The 26,172-nt window shown below is 42.2% G+C and overlaps 1 protein-coding gene across 1 annotated transcript in view; it reads right to left on the bottom strand.

The window, feature by feature from the left end:
* Window positions 1-341: 341 nt before the first annotated feature.
* The window catches only part of WDR55 (WD repeat domain 55), a 464,497-nt gene continuing 438,666 nt past the window's right edge, over window positions 342-26,172 (bottom strand). The window contains exon 9 of the mRNA XM_044069028.1: window positions 342-728. Coding sequence (XP_043924963.1) covers window positions 395-728 — 334 coding nt within the window. The 3' untranslated portion in view covers window positions 342-394. The remainder of the gene's footprint in view (window positions 729-26,172) is intronic.

Genomic DNA, 26,172 nt, shown 5'->3' on the forward strand with positions numbered 1-26,172 from the left:
GGGGCAGATCCCAAAGAGGACAAACTTCAAACTGCTAATAATCAAAGCAACAAAGTCCGAGAGGACTTGGAACCAATGCTGACAAAACAGCAGCAAGCAAGCAAGACCTGGACAAGAAGGTAGACAGCTAGGAATTATGGGTAACTGGAGTTGTTGAAGCCTGGGAAACAACATCAGTGCTGAGATGACTGTAAGCTAAAGCTCAGTCCTAATGGTATAGCATGATGAAGTAGACCATGACAGATCCGTGCCACTATGGGAAGCAATAACTGTACTGAAACAACTCAAGTTTTTGCAGTAATGTGCGAACGACAAAACAGCAAATCCAAGACAGACAGGAATACTTTAAAAAGAATTTATAGATAATTAGTATTGTGACAGTAAGTAGTCCATTTCAATCACTGTCATCACTATCGCTGTCACTGTCTTCATTCTCAACAGCTGTATCCTTTTCTACTTTCTTTTCAGAGTTCTCTACTAAGTCGGCAAAAAAGTCATCTCTTCCGAAGGCTTTCTTAGTCAATGACTGTAACTTCCAGATTTTCTTCTTCTTATAGTCACTAACTTTAAGGGAGCTCAATGCAGATATGTCCCAAAATTTCAACTTCTGATCATGTCCACAACTTGCCAAGAAATGTCCATCATGTGACTTGGCAATCTGTTCAACTGGCTCTCCAAGGTGTTGGCCAACAACACCAACTACACGATTTGGTAAGATGTTTATAGCCCTGTCAATTAAAAAAAGCAAAAACAAAATTTAATGGTACTAATTTATGACAACGAATGTCCTTAGATTAAAAAAAAAATCTACTGAAATCTAGAACTTTTAAAATAATCTCAGTACAAATTGCAAAATCCTATCAACACAGCAGTGGAAACAGAAGCCGCCAAGTAGCTCTGAAAGAGTCGGTGCTTGAACACTATGGTTATACGATGGAACTGAGGAGAGTCAGGATTGTGTCTAGATACATCACCGCTTTTCCAAGAAAAAATAGCAGAGTTTAATAAATAAAATACTCCAACAAGCACTGAATGACAGAAAAAATGAAGAGAAAACACTATTGAGCATGTATTAATCAGTACTACCAGCAGAGTTACATTGTACACATTAAATTTAACCAAACACTGCTGAATAAGCCACTAACTCTTACTATTCAGTTTAAAGTACTACGTAACACTTACTGCATATAAAATACACATGCTTCATTTATCTCGTTCCACGTTATTTTTAAACCCACAGAAAAAAACTGTTTATGAAACTGCACACGTCCACCTCACAAGGTCAAAGTTATACAAACTATGTTAAGTGTCAATGACATTCTAATAAAAAACATTCCGCTAACCACTTGATAACATGATGTAGCATAGTCCCATAAAACAATAGACTTTTGTTCTGAGGATTAAAGCTATGAACTTTTTACAAACTGCTTCCTATTGCCCATGGTTTGATTCCCTTAGCCTCCACTTACCTGCTATGTGACTCTGAGCAAGCCACTTAACTAGACAGTGTTCTAGGGCAACTGGGAAATTGGGCTAGATTCTTGAATGATCTACTGGACTGTATATCCCTACTACCTACCTATGAATCTATGAAATGAAGAAAAAGCTGCCACCTTAACCCTTTGTATCACTATCAGTTAGCTGTAGAACAAACTAATTTACTTTGTCTGAATTCAACAAACTGAACATATAGTTGTGTTACATTTCACTTAGTTAAGATACAAAAACAGAAGGCAAGAGTTTTGAACTGTACTTAATTATTCTTCATCGGGTCTAAATAATCTTAACCAAAGCTCTGTAAGTTTTCAGTTAATTAAGAGGGGAATACTGGTGGCATGCCCGCATTTTAAAGGCTTTTTTATCATTTTAATGACTTTCAAAGAGCTGCAGTACACTGATATTCAGTCACATGGTCTACAATCTCATGTTGTGGACTCCTTTGCATCTATTACCTATACAGGTCTCCAAACTAACGGAGGACTATTCACACGATTATCAAATCTGCCCGTCAAATTCTATCAATTGGAAAGTTATACAACATTTTGATGCTTACTTCTAGCATGACACTTGATAAGCATCTGGTCTAGGAGGTAGCAAAAATCATTACAATTCATTAAATTCAGTCTGTCAGAGAAGATGCACAACTCTAGTAAATAGAAAGTATATGGTCAAGCAGTAGGAGTATCACACAGATTGGAATAGCTTTAAAATGCATATAAATGCTATACATCTTACAAGATGAACAACTCTCCAGTACATGAACAAAAAAGAAGTTATGACTCACCATAATGTTCCACCTGTGTTCTTGCCTCTCATTTGCTCTTCAACCAGTGGGTTTTGGATCCGAGGGCCGGATCCGACTCGGCCGCATACTAAAGCTCCAGGATCTGAAATCTGAGCTCTTCCCCTACCCATAATGCTCCTCTCCTCCAAATCCCGAGATCGAGCTTGCAGCCCCACTGTACATAGGTTCATAGGTTGGTACTAGGCTATCGGCCCTATGGCCTAAACAAGCCTAGCCATAACAATTCCCTGGCTATTTCTTCCCACAATATTTACTTCCCTGAACCCCTGTCTAGCAGGGCAACTGACGTGATCCCCGTGGTGAATTTCCTATCTCCCATCCAATCGTCAAGGTTAATTTTGAAGAGGGCCAAAGAGGCGCTCTGTCTGACATGCATGGGCAGTCAATTCCAAAGTCTGGGGAGTCTCTGGGTCAGGAAACTATCCCTCCAGGATGTTTTCTTCATTGCGATGACAAGGTTTAGATCCCTGGAGCGTGTGGCTCTGAGGGACTGGGATTTTTTTTTAAGTTTAACATGTCCAACAGCTCTGAATCTGATATGGCCTTGTATGTTAAGCAGAAATCGCCTCTGAGTAGACGATATGTGACAGAGTATAGCTGGAGTTTTTTTAGTCTGTCAGCATAGGGCATCTGCTTTAGGCCTGTGATTCTTTTAGTGAGGTATTTCTGCAGCCTTTCCAGTTGTTGCAGATGTCTTGAAAGGTACACACCAAACGGGGCGTTGTACTCTATAATGGGTCTAATGAAGGATGAGTACAGTGGGACAATGACCTCCATTTTTCTGGATGAAAAGCCCTTAGTGATGAGGTGTGCCAGAAGGATTTCCTGACTATTGTGGCAATGTGATTATCGAAGGTGAGATCACTGTCCACCTGTGTCCCTAAGTCTCTTACCACACTTTCGGTGTTTGGTGTACTGCCACCTATGTGGTAATTCATGGGTACATGTTTTTTCCCCAAAGGGGATAACTATACATTTCTTGGCATTGAGCTTGAGCCCACGGCTCTGGCACCAAGCATCTGTTTCTGTAAGGCCCTTTTGTAGACTATCCACATCAGTTGCCTGCCCTGGGACTCAAACCATGAACAACTGCATGTAAAGCTGCAATTCTAACCACTATACTACCTCAGCACACATCCTATAATCATACAGGTATAGAGAAAACTGCCAAAGATAATGGGGCAAGTCAGAAAAGAATACTTCAGGAGCTCAAACAGTAATGAAGTACTTGTCCAAATAATTCCAGTAGATCCTTCAATAAGTAGTAGGATGGAGGGAGGCAAGGGGGAAGAGCAAATGAGAGGCAACACAGATGGAACATTATGGTGAGTACATAACTTCTTTAGCTGATGTTGTTGCCTTCATTTGCTTTTCAACCTATGGGACAGAGACCCCAGGTACAGAAAAACTTGGGCGGCTCTTATGGAAGGATATTCCAGAGCACAGCAGAACCAAAGGAGGCTCTGTTCCTGGAAATAATGTTGAGTTTGTAATGCGCTATAAAGGTATGGTGGTTTGACCAGGTAGCAGCTGCACAAATTAATGGGAAGTTTCAACCAAAATGCTGAGGAGGTAGAAACAGACCTATTAAAATGAACCTCAATGCATCACAGTAAGGGTATGCCTCCCGTGGATTAAGCAAGGTTAATGCAACTAGTAATCCGATGAGCCAGGGTCACCTTGGAAACTGGTTTACCCAACTTGGTCCTAAAAAAGGAAACAAACAGTTCATCAGATTTCCTAAGAATTTTGGTTCAATCCAAATAAAAACAAAGCTGCCTCTACATCCAATGTATGAAGATGATACTCTCCTCTGTTTTGAAAATTAGGAAAAGACAGGCAGGTTGATAACTTGGTTTATGTTAGCCTCAGAAGTGACCTTGGGTAGAAAGGAAGGGTTAATACGCAAAGTAACTCTGTCCTTGTGAAAAACCAAATATGGAAGCTTGCAAGACAAAGCCTGTAATTCAGATACTCTTTTGGATGAGGTAATGGCGACCAAGAAAACGGTTTTCTAGGTCAGAAACTTTAAATATACCTTAGCTGAAGGCTCGAAAGGGGGACAGACTAAGGCCTGCAAAACCAAAGAGAGATCCCAGGAGGCAAGAGGTTCCTTGATAGGAGGACAAAGAAGAAAGGTATCTCTTAAAAAGGCCTTGCATAATTTAGACAAGGCTAGAAAAAAGGAATTTTCCCCTATGTAAAAATTGGAAATGGCTGCCAAATGCACTTTTACCATAGAAAAAACTAGCTCTGTTATGAAAGACAGAGGCCAGAAAGTCTAACATAGCAGGAACCGGAGATGTAAAAGGGTCCAGATTGTTCTGATGAGCCCAAATGGAGAACCTCTTCCACTTCATATTGTACAGTTTCCTCATGGATGGTTTGTGTTCAGCAATCAAAATTTTTCTAACTGGGGAAGAAAGCCCAGGAGACCTAGCCATCACTGGAAGTGGAGTAACCTAGCAGTTAGTTTCAGTTTCAGGAGACCCAGATGTGAGTGTCCCGAGGGATGAAACAACAGATCTGGAGAGGGATCCAGAGTCCATGGTGGACAGATCAGGTGAGGACAAAGGAAGGGGAACCAATCTTGTTGGGGACAAAAGGAAGCAATGAGAATCACTTGGCACTTCAACTTCTGAGCTTTTTGTAGAAATTTGGAATGAGAGGAAGAGGAGGATAGGCATAAAGTAGATGGGGGGCAAGCATGGACTAGACAGTCTCTCAGTGACTGTCCCTGAGGATGTATCAGGGCAAAAAGCTTGCTGCACTTGATGTTGGAGGGAGACGCAGAAAGATCACACCAAGGTTGACCTCATCTTTAGAAGATCATATTTGCCACTGAAGAATTCAGAGACCACTTGTGAGGCATCAGAATGGTCGTGCTGAGCCTGTTCACCAGGAAGTTTGACTTCCCTGGAATGTGCATTTCTTTGAGAAAGCAGTTGGAAGAGATTGTCCACTGCCACAGCCTCATGGCCTCTCAACACAAGGGGTAAGACCTGGTTCCTCCTTGCTTGTTGAAGTATCAGACCACGGACATCTCGTCTGTCTGAATTGCAATAGTTCCCATGGGGAGAGAGGAATGAAGGGCTTGCAACACAAACAGCACCACTCATCTCCAGAACGTTTATATGCAAGTTGGTCTCTAGGGGGGAACCATGTGCCTTTGTCCCAAGATAATGCTCCCCCAACCTGAACTGCGACACATCTGTGGTCACAGTGGCCTTGAAAGGGGGAAGGATGAATGGGCGGCCCTGAAGAAGATCCTCTGATTGGATCTAACACAGAAAAGATTGTTTGCATGCTTGAGAAATCCTGATTGGGTATTTCAATGAGGGAGGGACCATTGGACTGTTAAGGTCCACTGACGTACTCATGTGAAGGCGTGCTAAAAGAACCAGGGTGATTGTGACCACCAATCACCCTGGCCCTGAGGACAAGGCTTGCTGGGGGAGAAAAAATGTCCATGTTTGATGTGAGCCCTCAAGGTGGAAATTCTGTCCGGAGGAAGAAGGGCTTGAGAACTAATGGTGTCCAGACAAGCTCTAATGAAGTCTATGATTTAGACCAGTTGAAACTGAGACCTTTTCAGGATGATAGAGATGCCCAAGGTCAAGGTTAGGTGGAACAGGAATTTTATGGCTTCTAGGAGTCGATGCCTAGTGGGAGCAGTTAGAAGCTAATAGTTAATGTATGGAAACACCTGGAATCCTTGCAGTCTCAAGTGAGCCGCCACAACTACCTTGCATTTTGCGAACACTCTGGGGCTGTGGTGAGACCAAAAGACAGTATTCTGAACTGATAATGACTGGCTCCTAGTTGGAAGTGGAGGAACCTTCTGGAGTGCCTGTTCATCTTGATGTGATAGTATGAGTCCTGAAGACCTATACAGCACATCCAGTTGTCCTTCTCCAAGAAGGGCAGAATGGACTGTATTGTGACCATTCGGAATTTTGAATTGGCAACTGATTTGTTGAGGGTGGTAAGGTCCAGAATGGGCCTGAGGTCCCCTTTTGTATGGGCACTAAAGAATCTGGAGTAGATGCCTTATCAGAGCTGGTCTGGGAACCAGTTTGGATGACTATTCTTGAGAGCAGCTTCGTAATTTCTAAGGCTGCAGCATCCCTCTGATTGGGTGGGACACCGGGGAGGGCTTTGCTTGGAGAAGATTTCTGGAAAAAAGGATACTGAATAGCCTCTGGGTATAATTTTTAACACCCAAATTATCTTTTGTGATAGTTTCCCAGGCTGTTGGGTGCAAGACAAACATCCCCAGACTGCCTTCAGCGACAAGCAGTCGGGCAATCCCTCAGGATCGCTGATTGGGTCTGTCCGAGAAAGAATCTCGGGACCTTGATTCACCAGACCCACACTGCCACAAGGGCGGTGTCTGCCATTATAACCAATTCCCCCCTCTGCCTCTGGGAGGAAGGTCTCCCTGCGAATCCTGAAAAGGACTTTGAGATTCTCAGAACCACAAATCCTTACCTCCACACTGGTTCCTGGAAAAGGTCTGTTGTGGGGTAGAGAAGCGGATCCCAATGGCAAACAAGGTCTTTCCATCCTTTTCACTTTTGGAGAGGGTCTCTCTTACTGTTGGACTGAAAAGAGTCGATCTGTCAAAAGAAGCATTGGTGAAGAGCACCTTGCAGAGTTCCGAGAAATCACACAGCCGCATCCAGGTGCAGTGTCTGGAAGCAATCCTTGATCCCGCCGCCCGTGAGGCACCTTCTGCAGCATGAGAAATTAACCTCATGGACATGTTAGAAATAGACTGAAGAGTAGCCATCACAGAGGAAGAGGTCTTCTGTTCCTCATCAGACATGGACACTGAGACAAAACTAGAAAGTTCCTTGACCAAGTCCCTCTGTAGTCTGGTTACGTGTGCCAAATAATTCAGGGCTCGCAATCCGAAAGTCGCTGAAGCGTAAACCCACTTCCTAAACCTGTCCAAAGCTTTAGACTCCTAGTTAGGGGATGGGTGGTGGAGCTCTGCTGGGCCAGCTCCTTTTTTGGTGGTGGTTGCTACCACCATGGCATCGACGGAAACACCCTTGGTCCAATGGGGGCAGACAGAAGAGGCACTAAGAATCTTATCAGGCCATTTAGGGATTGGTTCCAGTGTGTCCGGCTCCTTCCATGCTCTGTGAGACACAAGGTCAGTAAAGGGGTCCGCAGAATGGGGTGACAAAGTAGATCGGCCATACCCAAAAGCTTCCAGAAATTATGATTCCTCTGGTTTAAGGTTTTGGGAAGACCAACCACCCTTCTGGCGTGATATCTCAAAAGGAGACATCCTCAGGTGGTGATCTGGGGGACCCTTTTTCATTGAGATTGGTGTCCTTTGTGAGGGATTCCAAAGGGGAATCCAAGTATGTCCTTTTACACTGGTGTTTCTGAGGGAGCTCCTTGGTGGGGTGCTCCAGGGAGGAATCCAAGACTCTGGGTGTTCCAAAAGGGAAGTAGTCTGGAGGTCTTTCTGAGCAGGCTGCCCTGGAGGAGACAGAGTAGATGGCTCAGGCACAAAGGTTGCTGGAGGGGGAGTGGGCTCCTACCCAGGTAGAGTTGAGGCTCTTCTGAGTGTAGGGAGAACCAATTCGAACAATGAGGGAATCAGAAACACTGAAGGCACCCCCAGAGCTGAAGCCAATAACAGGGAAGCCCCACAAATCCCCACCACCCCCGGATCAGAGTGAGGAATCAGACCCAAGTTATCAAATGCCAAGGCCCCGAGAAGAGATGGCTCCGAAAACTTCATGGCTGATGTCAACCTTTCGAAACGGACACTGAAGCTACGGCTCTAAGAGCTGCTCTGCTCCGAAACTGTTGGAGCCGGGTGAGTCAGGGAGACCGCCAGAAATGAAGTAACCGTACCCGTCGGCTCCAATGTCTTGACTCCAGGAAAGCTCAGACCTGATAACTCTGAAACTGCTGGTTGGATTGGAGAAGAAGATATAGCAGTAAAGGCCAGAATATTGCTCATGGATCCAGGAGGGACGTAGCAGGCAAGATCTCCAGCTGGATTTGCCTTTACAAATTTAATCACTGCGCTGTCAACCTCAGCTTTGGAAAGGTTGCAAGAGGACCTAACAGAGGAAGCAACAAAGGCAGATCTGGAACCCAGTCTGGGCTGTTGCAGGAGAGGGGACGTGGCTCTGGATGTCCCCAGCTCTGGGAAGAAACTTCAGGTCCGATGCTGAGGTGAGGCCTGAATGACTATGGGAGCCAAAGTAGTCAGCTCTGAAGACTTGGACGCCTCAGCAGGATGTTCCCCCGATTTACAGGACCTACTGGGGGACCTCTTGCGGTCCTTGTGCTTTTTGGTGGGGGTTTGAGCCCCTGAAGTGGATGGTGTGGCAGAAGAAGCTGAACTAGGCAGGAGACCTTTCAGGATTAATTTCTTCTGTCAATTAGGGCTCGTTGACTGAATCCCACACATATAGTGCAAGAAGCGTCCAAGTGGACAGCACCAAGACACACTGCACACTCAAGAGTGGGCATCTGAGAGTGGAATTTTGTGCCCACAAGTCACACATTTCTTAAAACCCGTGGGTTTGGGATTAGTCATATCTCTTAAAAAAAAACACACAGCTCACATACACAACAAAAAAACGGAAAGATCCAAATATCTTAACTAAACTGAATATAGATCTAAAGATATACATAAAAGAAGTTTTATATATACATATATATATATATATATATATATATATATATATATATATATATATATATATATATATACATAGCTAATACAATACAGCTAGAAAGGGGTAGGGAAGGGAAAGGGAATGCCATGAGTAGGACTATAAAACTACAAACTCCTACGACAAGAAAGGTAGAAGTAAGGAAGACTATCTGATAGAGAGCTAATTAAGGAAGAAGAATAAAGGAACATACTGAAAAAAGAACTGTAGAAACTCGCAGGAAAACCTAGAGGAGCTCAGATTTCGGATCCTGGCACTTCAGTATGCGGCAGTGTCAGATTCAACCCTCGGATCCGAAACCTACAGGCTAAAGAGCAAATAAAGGCAACATCAGTTCTTACTTTTTAATAATGTGCAAAGTGATGCAACTGAATGTGGCACCTACATTTTGTTTCTACCTTTTGGAGAACTTTGTTGCTGGTTACTTGCAGTTTTAGTCTTAATAATGACTATGTGAAAATAGGACTTAAAACAAATAAATAAATACATAAATAAAATAAAATGTAAAGCACTATCACACCCAATACTCACTCTTCCGGGTGAAGGCTGTGGGCATGATTTTGTGACATTTGTATTTGAAAATTTCCTCTCAACTTCAACCTATAATACTAATTTTAATAATTAAAATAGTACTGCCAGCTGTTCCCATGGACATACCTACCCCCCAAGGAATTAGTCCTTCCTTCTTTTAACAGGAAATGTAATTTGCTATCAGGGAAAGGGCCATGTCATTTCTTAAAGACCTTACATCTTGTAACACATCATGGATAAAGAACTCAATTAGTAAATGCATGGTCATTGAACGAGCACTTGAGCGACACTAATATTTAATGAATACAGTTGTACATATTTATTTATTCATTAAATATTAGTTGTTTCTGAGTCCTATTCTCTGATTTTTTTTCCTCCATATATTAGAACATAATGGGCTACAATCAGTGGCAAGTGCAGGTGGGCGAGTAGCAGTTGGCAAGCTCACACAAATACTCTATTTTTACTTTACAGTATTAAATACCATAAACTTTTTACTGGTATGCATGTGTTCCAGCAAAAAAATAAATGTAAGAGGGCAGCAACTTTTGAGAGAAATTTGTCACCTACATTTACAAATGATCTTTGAAAAAGTCAAACTAAAGTTAATTCTCGCAGCTCAAAATTTTAGAAACATTTCATCTGAACAAGAATGCAAACTCTGTCAGTCTGAACTCAGAATTAAAACTCTAAACTGTTAATCTGCTGCTTTCTGTATCGAAGGGTAAAGGGTTTGATCGGCAAGACACTAATCCAGACAGTGCTCCCGTGTCACTCCTGAAAAGGGACCTTTGCATCCAGTGGACTTACTTAAATGTAAAAAAAAAAAAAAAAAAAAGCTACACATAGAAAAAGAGAATCACCAAGTGGCCACCAGGTGAAAGCCACATAACTTGATTAACACATAATTCATGAACCTTCACTTTCTGTTCTCCTCCTAACCAGAGGCAGTCACATGGGCTGCGTCAGTAAGAAATCACCACTGTTTTCCAACACAAAAAAATTATTCCCAACTGTGAGCCTCACTGACTCAAACCAAGAAGTTGTCTAGTTGGTGGCTAATGGTCATGAGTTATGATTACTGGATAAGTTTATGTGTTTTTTTTTTTCCTTTTCAAATGTCATTGACAGGGTAGCAACACATTACAATAACGAGATATAGGACCTTTCATGTTAACAGCTTCTATCAATATAAAATGAAATTATGTACTTACCATAACGTTCCATGTGTGCTGTCCATCTCTCCCTTTATTCTCAAAGATGGGTCAGATCTGATCCGTTGGATCAATCTCTTTTACCCATAATGCAACCCCCCAGCTTCCTCAGATCTTGTTTGCCCCTAGCAGTATCATACAGCAAAAATATATATATATATATATATGTATACACCTGGGTTTACTTTGAAACATCTAAAACCCAGAACTTCTAATTTCATAACATTGAGACCAGAACGTCTAAAACCCAAAACATCTAAAACCCACATCGAATTTCATAACATCTAACACTACACATCACAAGAAAATAACATCCCCTTCACATATATTCACCACCAAACTACCAAACGCACTTTTTACTACGTTTCTGCAGGGGAAATATACCAACTCCAAGATCGCACTACAGTGGGAAAAAGTTAATTTCCTAACCTGGCTGTACCATGCCTCCCTGCAGAAATGAAGTAAAAAGTGTGCTTGGTAGTTTGGTGTCATTATATGTGGAGGGGATGTTATTTTCATGTGATTTGTACTGTTAGATGTTATGAAATTCAATGTTATGGGTTTTAGATGTTCTGGTCTCAATGTTATGAAATTAGATGTTATGAGTTTTAGATGTTTTGAAGGGGACCCATACACCTATAGTGTCTTTTATATATGTATCCCTTATACACAAGGAAAATAATTTTGAGGCTATATGGCCTTGTAAATCCAAACTGTGCTACTCTGTCTCCCAGGAGTATCGGTAGGGGGCTATGATGGGAAGGTTGTGAGAATAAAGGGCGAGATGGACAACACACATGGAATGCTATCGTTGGGGTTGGGAGGGTGGCCTAATGGTTAAGGTGTTTGCCTTACAAACACAAGGTGCAGGGTTCAAGTCTCACAAGGGATAATTGGCTAGGTTTAAAATGGCTCGCAAGGGCAGTTAGCTTAGTACTAATCTATGAACCTATGAACCTATAACTTCTTTATGGGATATTGTCAATCTTGCCTTTATTCTCACTAATGGGACTGCATCCCAAGCAACCTAACTATGGGGTGGCTCATGGGAGAATATTCCTCAGAACCACAGAGCCGAAAGAGGCTCTACTCCTACAGGCCAAATCCACTTTGTAATGAATAATAAAGGTATGAGGTTTTGCCCAAGCTGCTGCAGCACATATGTTAATCAATGGTAATCTAGCTTGAAAAGCCGCAGACATAGCTACAGACCTTGTGGAATGAGCTTTAACAGTATTTGGAAGTGGTCTGCTTTTGAATTATAAATGTAAGATATACATAGTGCAAGCCATTTAGATAAGGTGACTTTTCAATTGGTTGACCTTTTTTAACATCAGAATAAGAGATGAAAAGCTGATCTGATTTTCTAATTAAGTTCTATGCAAGTAGAAATGTAACTGTCTAGGAACATCTGACAGGTGCAGTGCAGTGAATATTCTCCGTTATTTTGGAAGTTAGGGAAGAAAACTGGTAGCTCTACAGACTGGTTGAGGGTACTTTCTGACACAACCTTTGGTAGAAAAGAGGGGTTAGTGCATAAAGAAACTCTGTCCCTGTAAAAAAAAAATACGTATGGGAGCTTAGCCGACAAAGCCTGTAGTTCAGAAACTCTTCTGGCTGAAGTAATAGCAACTAAAAAGTGTGTTTTCCAGGACATGTATTTCAAGTCACATGTCGCAGAAGGCTCAAAGGGGGAACAGATGATGTTAGACAAAATGAAGTTGAGATCCTGGAGGGTTAGATTTTTATATGTGGTCTTATCATAGTAGTTCCTTTCAAAAAAGCTTTACAAAATCTGTGCGACATGATTCAAGAACCATCCTCTCCTATATGGAAGTCAGAAATTGCTGACAACGGGACTCTAATAATAGCTGCGGCAGCTCCTTCACTGAAACATTTTGCCAAAAATTCTAGAATATAATGTATGGGCGCAGAGAAAAGGCATCTGTCTGATTACTGTTGGCCCATATAACAAATCTCTGCCATTTACTCCTGTACAGTTTTCGTGTGGACATTTTATGGGAAGATAAAATTTGTTTGACTGATGAGGAAAGGGGAGGAAATCTGGTGATCAGGAAAACTGGAGCAGCCAAGCTTTTAGTTTGAGATTGCTCAGGCTGGGGTGAACCCTCCCTGACGGGTGAGTCAGAAGGTCTAGAGCAGGGTTCTGAATCCATGGTTCATCCCAAAGATGATGCTGAAGGAACAGGAACCAGATCTGACGAGGCCAATGGGGGCAATCGAAATTAGTGTTGTCTCCAACAAACTTGCTTTTGCAAAAACTTGGGAATTAGGGGGATAGGAGGAAAGAAGTCCTGGAGGCCAATCGTGAACAAGTGCATCCCTTGGTGACTCCCCTGTGGGAGGGATGATGGCAAAATAGTTGCTGCATTTGGCATTGTTGGGAAATGCAAAGAGATCACAGTAAGGCTGGCCCCATTTCCAGGAAATCTGTTCCATAACATTTTGACTGAGGGCCCTGCTCAATTTGTCTGTAATCACGTTGGATTTCCCTGGGATGTGGCAGCATTGCTATCAGAAGGCAGTTGGAAGCTGTTGCCCTTTGCCAGATCCTCAGAGCTTCTCGACAAAGGGGGTAAGATCTGGTTTGTCCCTGTTTGCTTATGTACCAAACTACAGACATGTTGTCTGACTGGATTCCTAGCGGGAGAGTGTCTTGAAATGTTTGCAATGCTAAAAGCACCGCTCTCATCTCTAGGATGTTTATGTGCAAGTGAGTCTTTTGTTCCTGCCAGAAGCCTTGGACGGTCTTCACTAGATAATGCCCCCCCTCCCAATCTGGGAAGCGTCTGTGACCTCCCTGACCTGGGGCTAAGGGGGCATGAACTGACGGCCTTGAGATACTAGTGGAGAGTAAATCCACCATAGAGGTCCTTTTTGCAAGTGTTGGTTATCATAATTTTGTGTGACACTGGAAGTTCCAAGATTGACCATTGTGCAAAAAGTAGCCATTGAAGTACTCTCATATGCAGACGAGCTAGGGGAAAGAGTACAACTGACACAGCCATTTTTCCCAGTGCCTTTTGCAGAGGCTCATGTCTTTGTGATTAATAGTATGACATAATTGGTGGAGATCATCTACTCTGTCTTGTGGAGTCCTGCTACTAGTATAGTTGTGTTTATCTCTACTCCTATGAAGATTAAGCTTTGACATGGCTCTAGAGCAGATTTTTTCGAAGCTTACACTAATACCTAGGGAGGATCATAGTTGAAGGGTATAGTCCCTAGCTTGTAGCAGAAAATGCCTGGTCGGGGCGGTTATGAGACAGTCATACAGATATGGAAACAAGCAGAATCCTCTGCATCTCAGGTGAGCTGCCACCACTACTGCCATATACTCTGTGAACACTCTGACGACTGTAATGAGACCAAAGGGCAGAGCTCGAAACTGGAAGTGAATGGCTACTAGCAGGAATTGTAAGAACCTTCTTGATCGCCTGTCCATTCGAATGTGGTAGTACACATCCTGAAGGTCTATAGAGCATATCAAACTGTCTTTTCCCAGGAATTGAAGTAATGACTGCAGTGCCACCATCCGGAACTTGGCCTTTTTTTTTTTTTTACAGACTTATTTAAATTGCTGAGGTCCAAAACGGGTCTCTAGTCCCTTGTTTTCTATGGAACTAAAAAGAGTCTTGAGTAAGTTCTGGATCCTCTCTGGTCTGCGGGGACTTCTTGGATGACACTTTTTCTTAGCAATTTTTGGATTTCTAATGCTGCTTGTTCCTTTTGACTGGTTGGAACGTCTGGAACAGACTTGTTTATGGGAGGGGGAGGGGGAAGGAGAAGGGAATGATATATAGTACAGTTGTGTTCACTTACCATAAATGTAGATGTTTGAGTGTATTCACTGTTGCAGTAATCACACTTGGTTTCCCATGGTATTTGTAGCAGAAATGGATACAGTGTGCTATCCATTTGGAGACTGTTTGTTTGGATATGGGCTTGTCCTCTGCCCCTGCTGCAAAGCCGACTAGCAATTGGTCTGTCTTCCTAAAAGATTTAGTCCTATCCAGGTAGAATCTGAGCTGTCTGTGCACATCTAGAGAATGCAGAATCCTTTCCCCCTTGTTTTGTGGGTCAGAGAAAAAGGTGGACACCACTTTAGGCATGAAACTTGGGTTAGTCCTGAGGGAGACCCTATCAGCATGAAAAATGATGAAGGGCTCTGCAGCCATGAGTGCTTGTAGCTCTGAAACTCTTCTAGCTGAAGTGATGGCCAGAAGCAAGGATGTTTTCCAAGAGAGGAATTATAACTCTGCTGGAGTTGCAGGCTCAAAGGGGCTAGTGTGAGCTTTTCCAGCACAAAGTTAAGGTCCCAAGGTGGGGTAGGAGCTCTTCTGGCTGGCCTTAATTTGTTAGCCCCTCTCAGGAAATGTTTGATGAGAGGGTGAAAAAAGAGAGAGAGGTGGCTCTGTGCTGTAATAAGCAGAGATGGCAAAGGCATGCATTTTAATAGAAAAGAAGGATAGACCCCTGTGTAGTAAGTCTGCTATCTAATCCAGGATGAGAGGTACGGAGGGCTGTGCTGTTTCAGCTCCTTTATCCTGGATCCAGGTGCAATACCTTTTCCATTTGTCAGCATAGGATTTTGTAGTGCTGGGGTATCTGGCCTCACGTACAACATCCAGGTCTTGCTTACTTAGGCTGGCAACTGGAGGAAAGGTCAAGGAATAAGCCAGGCTGCCAGGTTCAGGATCTGCAGTTGTCGATGCATGAATTCTTCATTCTGCTGGGTCAGGAGAGTTGGGATCTGAGGTAGGTGCCATGGAGCTAGGGGAAACAGATTGCGCAACAGTGGGTACCAGTGCTGGCATGGCCAGTCTGGAGCAATTAAGATTGCTCTTGGTTTGTCCTCCCTTATTTTGAATAGTACCCTTGAAAGTAGAGGTAGAGGGGGAAATGCATAGATCGAGAGGTTTACCCATTGGAAGGATTCAAGGAAAAATTCATCCATCACATCCAGGACTGGGGAGATGGCCAAGGGTCTGTGTTGTGAAACATCTAGGAATTCTCAGAGTCTCTTTTTAGACTGAAGGTAGTCTGGACTCTCCCATTGGAAATGCTCCCTTAAAGTATGCACAGGTTTCCCAAAGGGAAAATCTTCTGGGGGAGAGGCTGAAGAAATGGATTCCTCTGCATCAGAATTCTCATAAGTGGAGAGGGGTTGCATGTCTTCATAGTCAGATGCATCAGATTCATCTGACTCTTGCTCAGACAAAACTACTGGGGACAGATCTCTTTTCCTTTTAGAGGTAGTAGCTTGGATTCCCCTGATCAGCATGATAAGGTCTTCCACCATTTTAAGCATCTGAGAATGAGGCAATATAGCAGGTGCCTGAGAGTGGGCAGTCGGTTTCTTGGGTGTGGTTCAAACCCTGGGTCTAATTTCAGTAAAATGACATCCCAGAAAACAAACATTTCCTAGTATAAAAGCAATCTGTTCACTGAAAAAAAAAAAGTTTCTCACACAAAAATAATGTAACAGATTTTCCCCAAAAGGGGGCTTATCTGCCCAACCTTGATAAGCTCTCTAGCCAGTCATTAGTTTCACAAAGCCTGTACAGCTGAAGCACTTTTGCAGTAAGAAAGCACAGAGGTATTTAGCATCCAAGCTGCATTTTTAAGTTTCTGTTTGAGCCAATAACAATTTGGGTTTGTGAAAGTGCCTTTGAAATTTGGCCAGCAGTTCATATTTGGCAAGGATATACCATCATGTAGCTCAAGCTAGTGCAACAATGATCTTAATGAAGAACATATGGTGGTTGTTTGTGCTCTTGTTGGCATCCCAGCAAGAAGGGTGATACTGCTGGATTTAACCACTGGGCAAGGGAGATGTGGCCCTAATTAACATACAGGTCACTATACTTTTCACCATATGAGTTTAAGCTCCTGTGCACTGTGATGAAGGCGACTGCATGCACAGCTCAAATGCAGAATGCTTGCCCCAGGTACATCCCCCTTCCTTCAAAGGATTGACACATGAAGGACCCATTCCAACCCTTCACCCACCACCCAAGGTGAGGCATATCCATCCTCCTAACACCAGCTCCAAGAAACATTCGAGCCACTAACTGAAGCAGAGTCACCTGTATCACAATCAGGGCTTTATCCCTTTGTGCCAATAAAGCTGGCTATTTAGAAGCCACATCTTAAAACAACTTCAGGTTTACTCCCACGAATAGCTGCATGTCAGTTATAGTCAACATTAAAGAATAAAGTATGTCAAAAGTTAGTGAAATCCTAACTGCGATGTCAGAGGCTCACTTCACACTACTCCAATTTAAAATTAAAATTTATTAAAGTACTTAAGCATTAACCACTAAAAACACACACACACAGAAAAAATAAATATATAAAATAATAAACAACAAATAACAATAGTAATTCAGCAATAACAGCTATTTACTATGACAACAGCTGAAAGTCAAGTTGAAAAAATTATTTCAAGAAGCTCTTAAAACACAATAATAATGAACACATGACAGGTGCACAGCCTGGTTACCAAATTAACACATCATCAGCAGTCTTGTTATTAACAGTTCAAAGGTAAAACAACTCAGAGCCCTACTTAGGTGAACAATAAGGAGCAATCAGCTAGTTAAGAAGAATCAATTATACTGAAGGACAAGAACATGAACACCAAGATTTTAAAGACAACAGGACATCAGATAGAAAGCCAATGTACCCATCACACAGTACAGTTGTGTACACTTACCATAAATGTAGATGTTCGAGTGTATTCACTGTTGCTGTCGTTACACTTGGGTTATCCTGCTGGCAGGCTACCCTCAGTCGGCCAGAATTCCAAAGTCTAGGTCCGGCGTCGGTTGCTGTCGCCTCCTCCCTGACGTCAGTGTGCAAGGGATATAAAAGATGCAGCTGACGCCATTTTCTTCAGTTTTTCTTGCCCCAGATGTCAGGTGCCCCCAAAAGGGTAGGCTAAAAAATATGCCAATAAAACATGCATGCACCAAAATATATTATAACTTCATCTACAAGCAAATACACCACATAGGTTGTATAGATTAGAGAAGTGCAGATAAGTTCCAGCAAAGACATGTAAGTTCCAGCAAAGATATGGGGGATGGTGGGTGGGTAACCTGGACTGCAACAGTGAATACACTCGAACATCTACATTTATAGTAAGTGTACACAGCTGTACTATGTTCTTCATGTTTCACTGCTGCAGTCATTACACTTGGGTTGAATCCCAAAGCTATGGTTGGGAGGCTGGAGTTAATATAGCATTAGGAGCGGCTATGAGGCCCTGCAGAACTGCAGTGGAAAAGCCTGCCCTGGGATTTAGAGTAGAGAGGTAAATGATGGTGCTTTGTAAAGGTGTGCACTGAACTCCATGTAGCAGCCTCTAAAATGTCTTTGGTTGGTACTCCCCTGAGGAAGGCTGCTGAAGTGGCTGCTGCTCTGATTGAATGTGGCCTGATGCCCTTAGGCACTGGCTTGCCATGTTGTGAATAGCAGAAGCGAATGCAGTGGCCTATCCACTTAGAAATAGTCTGCTTTGAGATAGCCTTTCCTTGTGATCCTGCAGCTATGCCACTAGTAGTTGCTCTGTCTTTCTGAAAGCTTTGGTTCTGTTCAAGTAGAAGCATAGCTGTCTGTGTATGTCCAAAGAATGCAGAATTCTCTCCCCCTTATTCTGTGGGTTTGGATAAAAAGTGGGCAGATGAATAGCTTGGTTAAGAGTCACACTGGACACTACCTTAGGCATAAATGTCGGGTTTGTCCTCAGAGAGACCCTGTCTGGATAAAAAATGATAAAAGGTTCCACAGCCATGAGTGCCTGTAGCGCTGAGACTTGTCTTGCAGAGGTTATTGCTAGCAGCAGAGCTGTTTTCCAAGATAAAAATTTTATATCAGCAGTAGCGGCTCGCCTCACAGTAAGACGCTGTCCGGTTCGATTTTCAGCTAGAGCGTCTTCTGCGTGGAGACATGCGTGAATGGGCGCACCTTCGTTGAAAGTTGTGCGTCAGGCCTGGCAAGCCAGTACATAAAAGTCAACTGCCAATCATTAGCGGACCGGAGTTCCGCTGTGGCGACCCCTAACCGGGAAAAGCCGAAAGACACAAACAGACACAAACAAACACAAACAAGTAGCGGCTGGCTCAAAAGGAGGCAGGGTGAGTTTTTCCAAGACATATTTGAGGTCCCATGCAGGTATTGGTGATCTCCTTGTAGTTCTTAAGTTTTTGGCTCCTCTGAGGTACTGTCTTAGTAAAGGATGAGAAAAGATTGGTGGCTCTGTATTGTAGTGAGCCGAAATTGCAGAGGCATGAATTTTAATTGATGAAAAGGATAGGCCTTTGTCCAGCATCTCAGTTAAGTATTGCAAAATCTGAGGAATATTTCGTATAGCTGTGCCAATTCCTTGTGCCTGGTTCCAAGCACAGAATCTCTTCCATTTTCCAGCGTAGGATTTTCTGGTACTAGGCCTTCTGGCCTCCAAAATGACATCCATCACAGCTTTAGTGAGAGGCGCGTTTTGTATGACTACATTATCCGCCATGCTGCCAGATTTAAGGTCTTTAGCTGGCTCTGCAGGATCTGACTGTTTTGCTGGGATAGTAGATGAGGTATTTGAGGCAAGGTCCAAGCAGGGCATTGAGACAAGTTTCTTAGGAGTGGATACCAGTACTGGTGGGGCCAGTCTGGGGCAATCAGTATCATGTTTGGTTTCTCTTGTCTGACCTTTAGGAGTACCTTGGGGAGGACAGGCAGTGTAGGAGAGGCATATACTGCTAAGCTTTTCCAGCTGAAAGATAGGGCGTCCACTTTCCATGCTGGTCTTTGATAAGTCCTTGTGCAGAATCTTTTTAGTTGGTAGTTGTGAGGAGAGGCAAATAGATCTATCTCCGGGCATCCCCATTTCCTTGTTATCATGCTGAAGACTTGTGGATCCAATTTCCACTCATGGGGATCCATGAGGTTCCTGCTTAGTTCGTCTGCCAGAGTATTTATCTTTCCTGGCAGGAATTGTGCCTGCAGATTTATTTTTATTTATTTATTTTACATTTGTTGACCGGGTTAGTCTAGCTGGATATATATCCATTTTCAGTAGAGGCCCGGGGAGAAAAGCTCTACACAGATATACAAAAGTATAAAAAAATATATATTGCTACATAGTAAATATAGGATTAATAAACCAAATAAAACAGGTAGTTAATACATTTCAGTGATCAAAGCACTTAAGAAAAGTAACAGTGAACACAATATTGCTTAAGAAAGCTAAAACAGATATAATACAGTAAATGTTATGTACAATAGTTCACATCAGGTTGAAGGATTTAAGCAATAAGTTGATTAAGACTGACACTATTTAAACTCTTAATTACAAGACTAAGTATTTAAATGTTTGGAAGTTTGGTTAGAAGAGGAAGAAACAGGGGAGAAGATAGTTGTTAGTTAGGGTTACTACAAGGGCATAGCCAGTGCATTTGGAGGTGTTTTTTAAGTTTTTGTTTAAAGAGTGGCAAGGATGTAATTAGTGTTAGTTCATTGGGTAACAGGTTCCAGTTTTTTCCTGCTGTGTTAGTAAACAGAGAGTCACCAGCTGTATTATTAGACTTTGTTAAACTAGCAAGGAGTTTACTAGAAGAACGTAAGGAGTTCAGATTATTATATGGGATTAACAGTTTTGAGAGTATAGGGGTATTATTGGGTTGGTGAAATATTTTGTGGGCAATTGTGAGTTGGGGGATTATCAGATGGTTTTGGAATTCCAGCCAGTCTAGTTGCCAAAGATTAGAGCAGTGGTGAGTTCTGAAGGGATTGCCAGTAGCAGATCTGGCAATATTATTGTAGGAAGTTGCTAATTTGTTGAGGTTAGTTTTCTTAAGGTTGGTAAATACAGGTGAGGCATACAGAAGGGTTGAGATTAGATGGGAGTAAGCGATCTTGGCTCTGGCTGTTGAGGTTAAAAAAGGTTTTATTCTATATAAGGATCCTATTTTTCTGTTGACTATTTTAATGGTGTTGTTTATATGGTGATCAAATGAGAGATTATTGTCAATGGTTATTCCTAAAAGTTTGGTGGTAGAGTCAGGGAAAATGACAGTGCCATTATTTGAAGAGATTGAGAAGTCTAAGGGGGTGGACCTAGTAGTGGGTGTAAAGAGAAGGAGTTTTGTTTTTTTGGCATTAAGAAAGAGGCAATGTTTTGTAAATCGTTTCTACAGTGTTGAAAACATTTTGAGTATGAGAATATAGTTCAGTTGGAGAGGTTGCTGAGCATATTAGTGTGGGGTCATCTGCATATTGAATACAGGTGGCTTGAGGAATTGCTACATGGAGATCATTAATAAATAGAGAGAAAAGAAGTGGTCCAAGAATGGAGCCCTGAGGGACCCCAATGGTGACAGGTAAAAAGGAAGAAATTAGATTTTCCCAGAGAACTGTCTGTTGCCGAGGTATGATCTAAACCATTTAACGGCCAGAGAATCAAAGGAAAGAGATTCAAGAATATTGATTAGGAGGGTATGGTTAACCATGTCGAAAGCTTTAGAGAGGTCGATGAAGAGTGCAGATGAGAGTATGTTTTTGTTGCGGTTTCTACTGATGGTATCTGTAAAGGATAGGAGGGCAGTAGTGGTACTATGTGATGGCCTAAAGCCATGTTGGCAGCTTGCTATTAAGTTATGTAGAGAGAAATGATGTAAAAGTTGTTGGTGAATGCATTTCTCCATAATTTTTGCTAAGGGTGATAAGAGAGCAATTGGCCGATAGTTAGAGTAATCATTAGAGTTCCCACCTTTATGTAAGGGGATAATATGGGAGATTTTCCAAATATCTGGGATGGTTCCTTCTTGGATTGTCCTATTTATAAGTATAGATATAGGGTAGGCAATTACTTTGGCTGCTTTTTGGAGATATTGGGAAGGAAGTTAGTCAGCAGATGGAGTACATGGCTTAAGTTTATGAACAAATTTATAGATGAGAGATGTAGAGATGGGTTGTAGTTTGAAGTTAGAGGAAGAGTGTGGTAAGTTGATGGGAAGGCTGGAGTTTTCAGAGATGTTGCCTAGCTAGAGATTGTATAGTCTCAGTGAAGAAAGAGTTAAAGGTATTGGCAGTTTGATGGGGAGTATTTGGATCTGCATCAAGTGGGGTGGGTGTTCGGGAGTTACCTGGGGAAAGGAGCTTATTTATGCAAGACCAGAACTTTTGAGGATTATTTTAATGAGTTTGTTGAAGTTTACAGTAGTAGATTTGTTTTGTCTGTAAGTATTGCCTTTTTTGTACTATTTCTAAGCTGCCTAAAATGGAGATGATCGGAGCTATTTCTATTAGATCTCCATTTGGCCCAGACTTTGTTCCTAAGTAGAATTTGATTTCTAGTTTCATTCGAGAGCCATGGGGCTGTGTTGGACTTCATTCTGATGGAACGTTTAGGAGCATGCTTATCAAGAATAGATAAGAAAGTAGTGTTAAAATACTTTACAGCCTCTTCAAGTGGAAGGGATTTTAAAGGGTTCCAGTTGCATGCTCTGAGCTCAGTTTGAAATAATTCTGTGTTAAAGTGTTTGGTAGAGCGTGCTATCCTAATGGTGGGGGGGGGGGGGTTTGGAAAGTCTTTCTTTTCTTTTGTGATGTAGGTCAACGAATGATCACTTACATCATCTGGCAGGGTTCCTACTTTGTAAGTTTGTTTTACTTTGTTAATGAGTATCCAGTCTAAGGTACTCTCTTTTTTATTAGGTTTGTTAATTCTTGTTGTAGAGGTTATGGTTTGGGTAAAGCCATGGAGGTTGATATGACAGGAAGGATTTTCAGCATTAACACTTTTCCAGTCAATATTAAAGTCGCCTAGTATTATTGTTTCTTGGGGGTAAGTAGAAGACACCCAGCTAAGAAAAGCCTCTAATGTAGTTATATTATTGCCAGGTGGTATGTAAATACAGATAATGTATAAAGATTTGTTAGCGTTGATTTGGAGCTTAGTTATGAGGACTTCTGCATTGCTATCCTGGGTTGGATAGGATGGTAGGGTAGAGATGTGAAGTCCATTTTTAAATAGAATTGCTACTCCACCACCTTTATGTTTTGTTTGGTCTAGTCTCACTATATTATAGCCTTGGGGAATAATTTCATTGTCTTTCGTTTCTGGTTTTAACCAAGTCTCAGTGAGGCAGAGGATATCAAAGGAGTGAATATCTAGGAGGGCATGAAGGTGAGGTACTTTATTATTGATGCTTTGGATATTCAGATGCCCTATTAGGAGAGAGCTATTGAGTTTAGGGTGAGTTGTTTGGTTGGTAGGGCCAAGGTTGGGGTGGATGACACCATCTTTTATGGAGGGATTATATAGTTTTGTTACTGAATTGTTTCTAAGGTAAGTTTGAATTTTCAATTTTTTTTCTGAAGGTAGGTTATGTTTAATGTGGGAGAGTCTGTGGTATTTAGGTAGTAGGTAACTAGGAGTGGAATTTATGTTAGAATGTCTATTTAGGGATATGTGTGTGCAAATTTGTTTGTGGGAATGGTTAAGCTGGAAATAGTGCAGTTTTTCAAAGGAGGTAAGAAGGTAGGGTGAGAAGAGGGTAGTTAAGAGTATAACTGTAAGTGTTAGCTTGGCTAGATTAGGGAGAGGCATCTTTGAGGAAATAATAAAATAAGAACTTGAGTGTAGGGATAAAAGGAGGGAGTAAGATGTGGAGGAGAGGAAGATAAGAAGATACAAGAAGAGAAGAGAGGGGGCAGTAAGATATACGAGTTAAAAGTAGGAGGATATGGTAGAGGTACCCTAAGGAGTGGCTTATTGTGAGTGTTTGTTAGAGGGTAGGGGTGTGGCTAAAGTATATGGGGTATGGTGAAGTATGGGATTGGTTGGACGAGAGAGAGGGTGTGGTTAGGGAAGTATAAGTGTAGGACCCCTGGGGGTGGGTGGAAACTGGGGGTAGGGTAGGGGAGTGGAGTGAGCCCATAGGGCGAACGGAGCGAGTTACAGCTGTGAGAGGCTGAGAGGCAATCAGTTATGGAGAGAGACTGAGTTCTACAGGCATAGGAAAGGTAAGAGACATAAGCTGTTACTAAGTAGCAGAGAAAGAAAGGAGAACAAAGGTATGGCTGTGCTGGGGTGATAGTTTTGTAAGATCGTTTTACAACAGAGAGAGAGATTTTTATAGAAAGTGCCAAAGGCAGGAAAGGAAGTTTACACAGAGGGATAATAGAGGGGGCCAGTAGCAAAAAAGTGGTGATAGTCAAAGGTGTCTATTTAGTAAAAACTTCCAGACTTACCTGGGATAATTCCCATTGTAAAGCACTCATGGGGTGCGGAGGTAAGTACATAAATAGGGAGTACAAGTACTGATATCAGAGCCTAGCTGGTCTACAGAGCTAGTTGGTTTCCACAACCAGTGAGAGATGGTATTCCAAAGCCTAAGATCTGCCGCCCTCTAGTGGATAACGTAGGGAAAACACGAATTCCACTAGGATAGTAGGTGGAGGGGGGATAAGTTAATAAAGAGATGGTAGGAGGGGTAGGTCCACAGGTGTGCTGGCCCTTACAAAATAGTTTAAAATTTAATGCAGTCACTAGTAATTTAAAGTTATCGCACTCACAAGGTTAAAGTTAAAACATACATATACTGCAGGATAACACCTACACTGTGAGGCTAAATGTAGAGTGTCCAGGTAGCTCCTGAGGGGCTTCTAGGATTAAGTTTCCCTACTATTCAGTAGGATATCATTAGCCTTACAGGGTTTCAAATAGAGGGACCGGCTGTGTCTCCACACAGGACTTAGAAGCTGAAAAATGAGGCAGAAAGAAATATTAAATAATTGTTAGCTAACTAGGTTAAGTTCTATGCAGGAGTGGAATGAAAAAGTGTAGAGGAGGAGTGCTAGTCAGAAGATGACTGGAGTGTAAGGATGCAGTGAGGTATTAGCACAGAGTGTAACATACAGTAAGGTAATTAGCACAAGTATTCAGCTTATATAATCAGATACATTACTTTTGTATGGCTCAGAAAAAAGTACAGTTTTGTACCTACCATAAATGTAGATGTTCGAAGATCCACATTGCTGCAGTCCTTACACTTGGGTAGTCCGCTGTCCTCGGTCAGCCCGAATATCAAAGTATAAGGCTGACGTCGGTCAAGGCGCATTTGACTGACATCAGGACGTCAGGGTACAAATGCGCATGACCGACGTCATATCCTCAGTCTTTTCTTGCCCCAGATGTCAGAAGACCCTAAAAATAAAGGTCAAAACCAAAAGACAGCAAACAAACATCCTAGCACCAAAAATATGTACAATATATACAATATACATCATATTGACAACCCAACCCACACAACCGCCTCTAACTACAGAGGGGAAGGAGGGAGGGTAAATTGGACTGCAGCAATGTGGATCTTCGAACATCTACATTTATGGTAGGTACAAAACTGTACTATGTTCTTCATCTCACATTGCTGCAGTCCTTACACTTGGGTAGAATCCCAAAGCAGAGGTAAGGGAGGATGGCCAAACTATAAGGAAGCAGGAGCTGCCAAAATGCCCTGCAAAACAGCAGTGGCAAAACCAGCCCTGGATTTAGAGTAAAGTGGTAGGTGATAATGCCTAGAGAAAGTATGCACTGAACTCCAAGTAGCTGCCTCCAAAATATCCTTAGTTGCCACCCCCCTCAAAAAAGCTGTCGAAGTGGCAGTAGCCCTAGTGGAATGAGGTCTAATCCCAGCTGGAATCTCCTTGCCATGATGGGAATAACAGAAAGCAATGCAAAACCCAATCCACTTAGAAATAGTTTGTTTTGACACAGGCTTGCCCTGAGAACTCAAAGCAAAAGAAACAAATAACTGCTGAGACTGCCTGAACCCTTTAGTTCTGTCCAAATAATATCGCAACTGCCTGTGTACATCTAAAGTGTGCAAAATCTTTTCCCCTTTATTTTGGGGATTTGCATAAGAAGTAGGCAAATGAATAGTTTGGTTTAAAGCCACACTAGAAACCACTTTAGGCATAAAGGAAGGATTAGTACGTAAAGATACCCTATCCTTATGGAAAATTAAGAAAGGCTCAACCGCCAGAAGGGCCTGCAACTCAGAAACCCTTCTTGCAGAGGTAATAGCCAACAAAAAAGCAGTCTTCCATGATAAAAACTTTAATTCAGTAGTAGCTGCAGGCTCAAAAGGTTGTAGAGTGAGTTTCTCCAACACAAAATTAAGATCCCAAGCAGGAGTAGGAGCTCTTCGTGGGGGTCTTATATTCTTTACCCCTCTAAGAAATTGCTTGAACAAAGGATGAGAAAACAATGGTGGGTCACAATCATAGTGAGCCGAAATTGCTGCAGCATGAACCTTAATAGAAGAGAAGGACAAACCTTTGTCCAGTAACTCAGTAAGATATTGAAGAGCCACACTTAAATTAGGCT

This window comes from Protopterus annectens, chromosome 4.part0, assembly GCF_019279795.1.
Source record: "Protopterus annectens isolate FY-2018-M chromosome 4.part0, PAN1.0, whole genome shotgun sequence".
Taxonomy (NCBI): Eukaryota; Metazoa; Chordata; order Ceratodontiformes; family Protopteridae; genus Protopterus; species Protopterus annectens.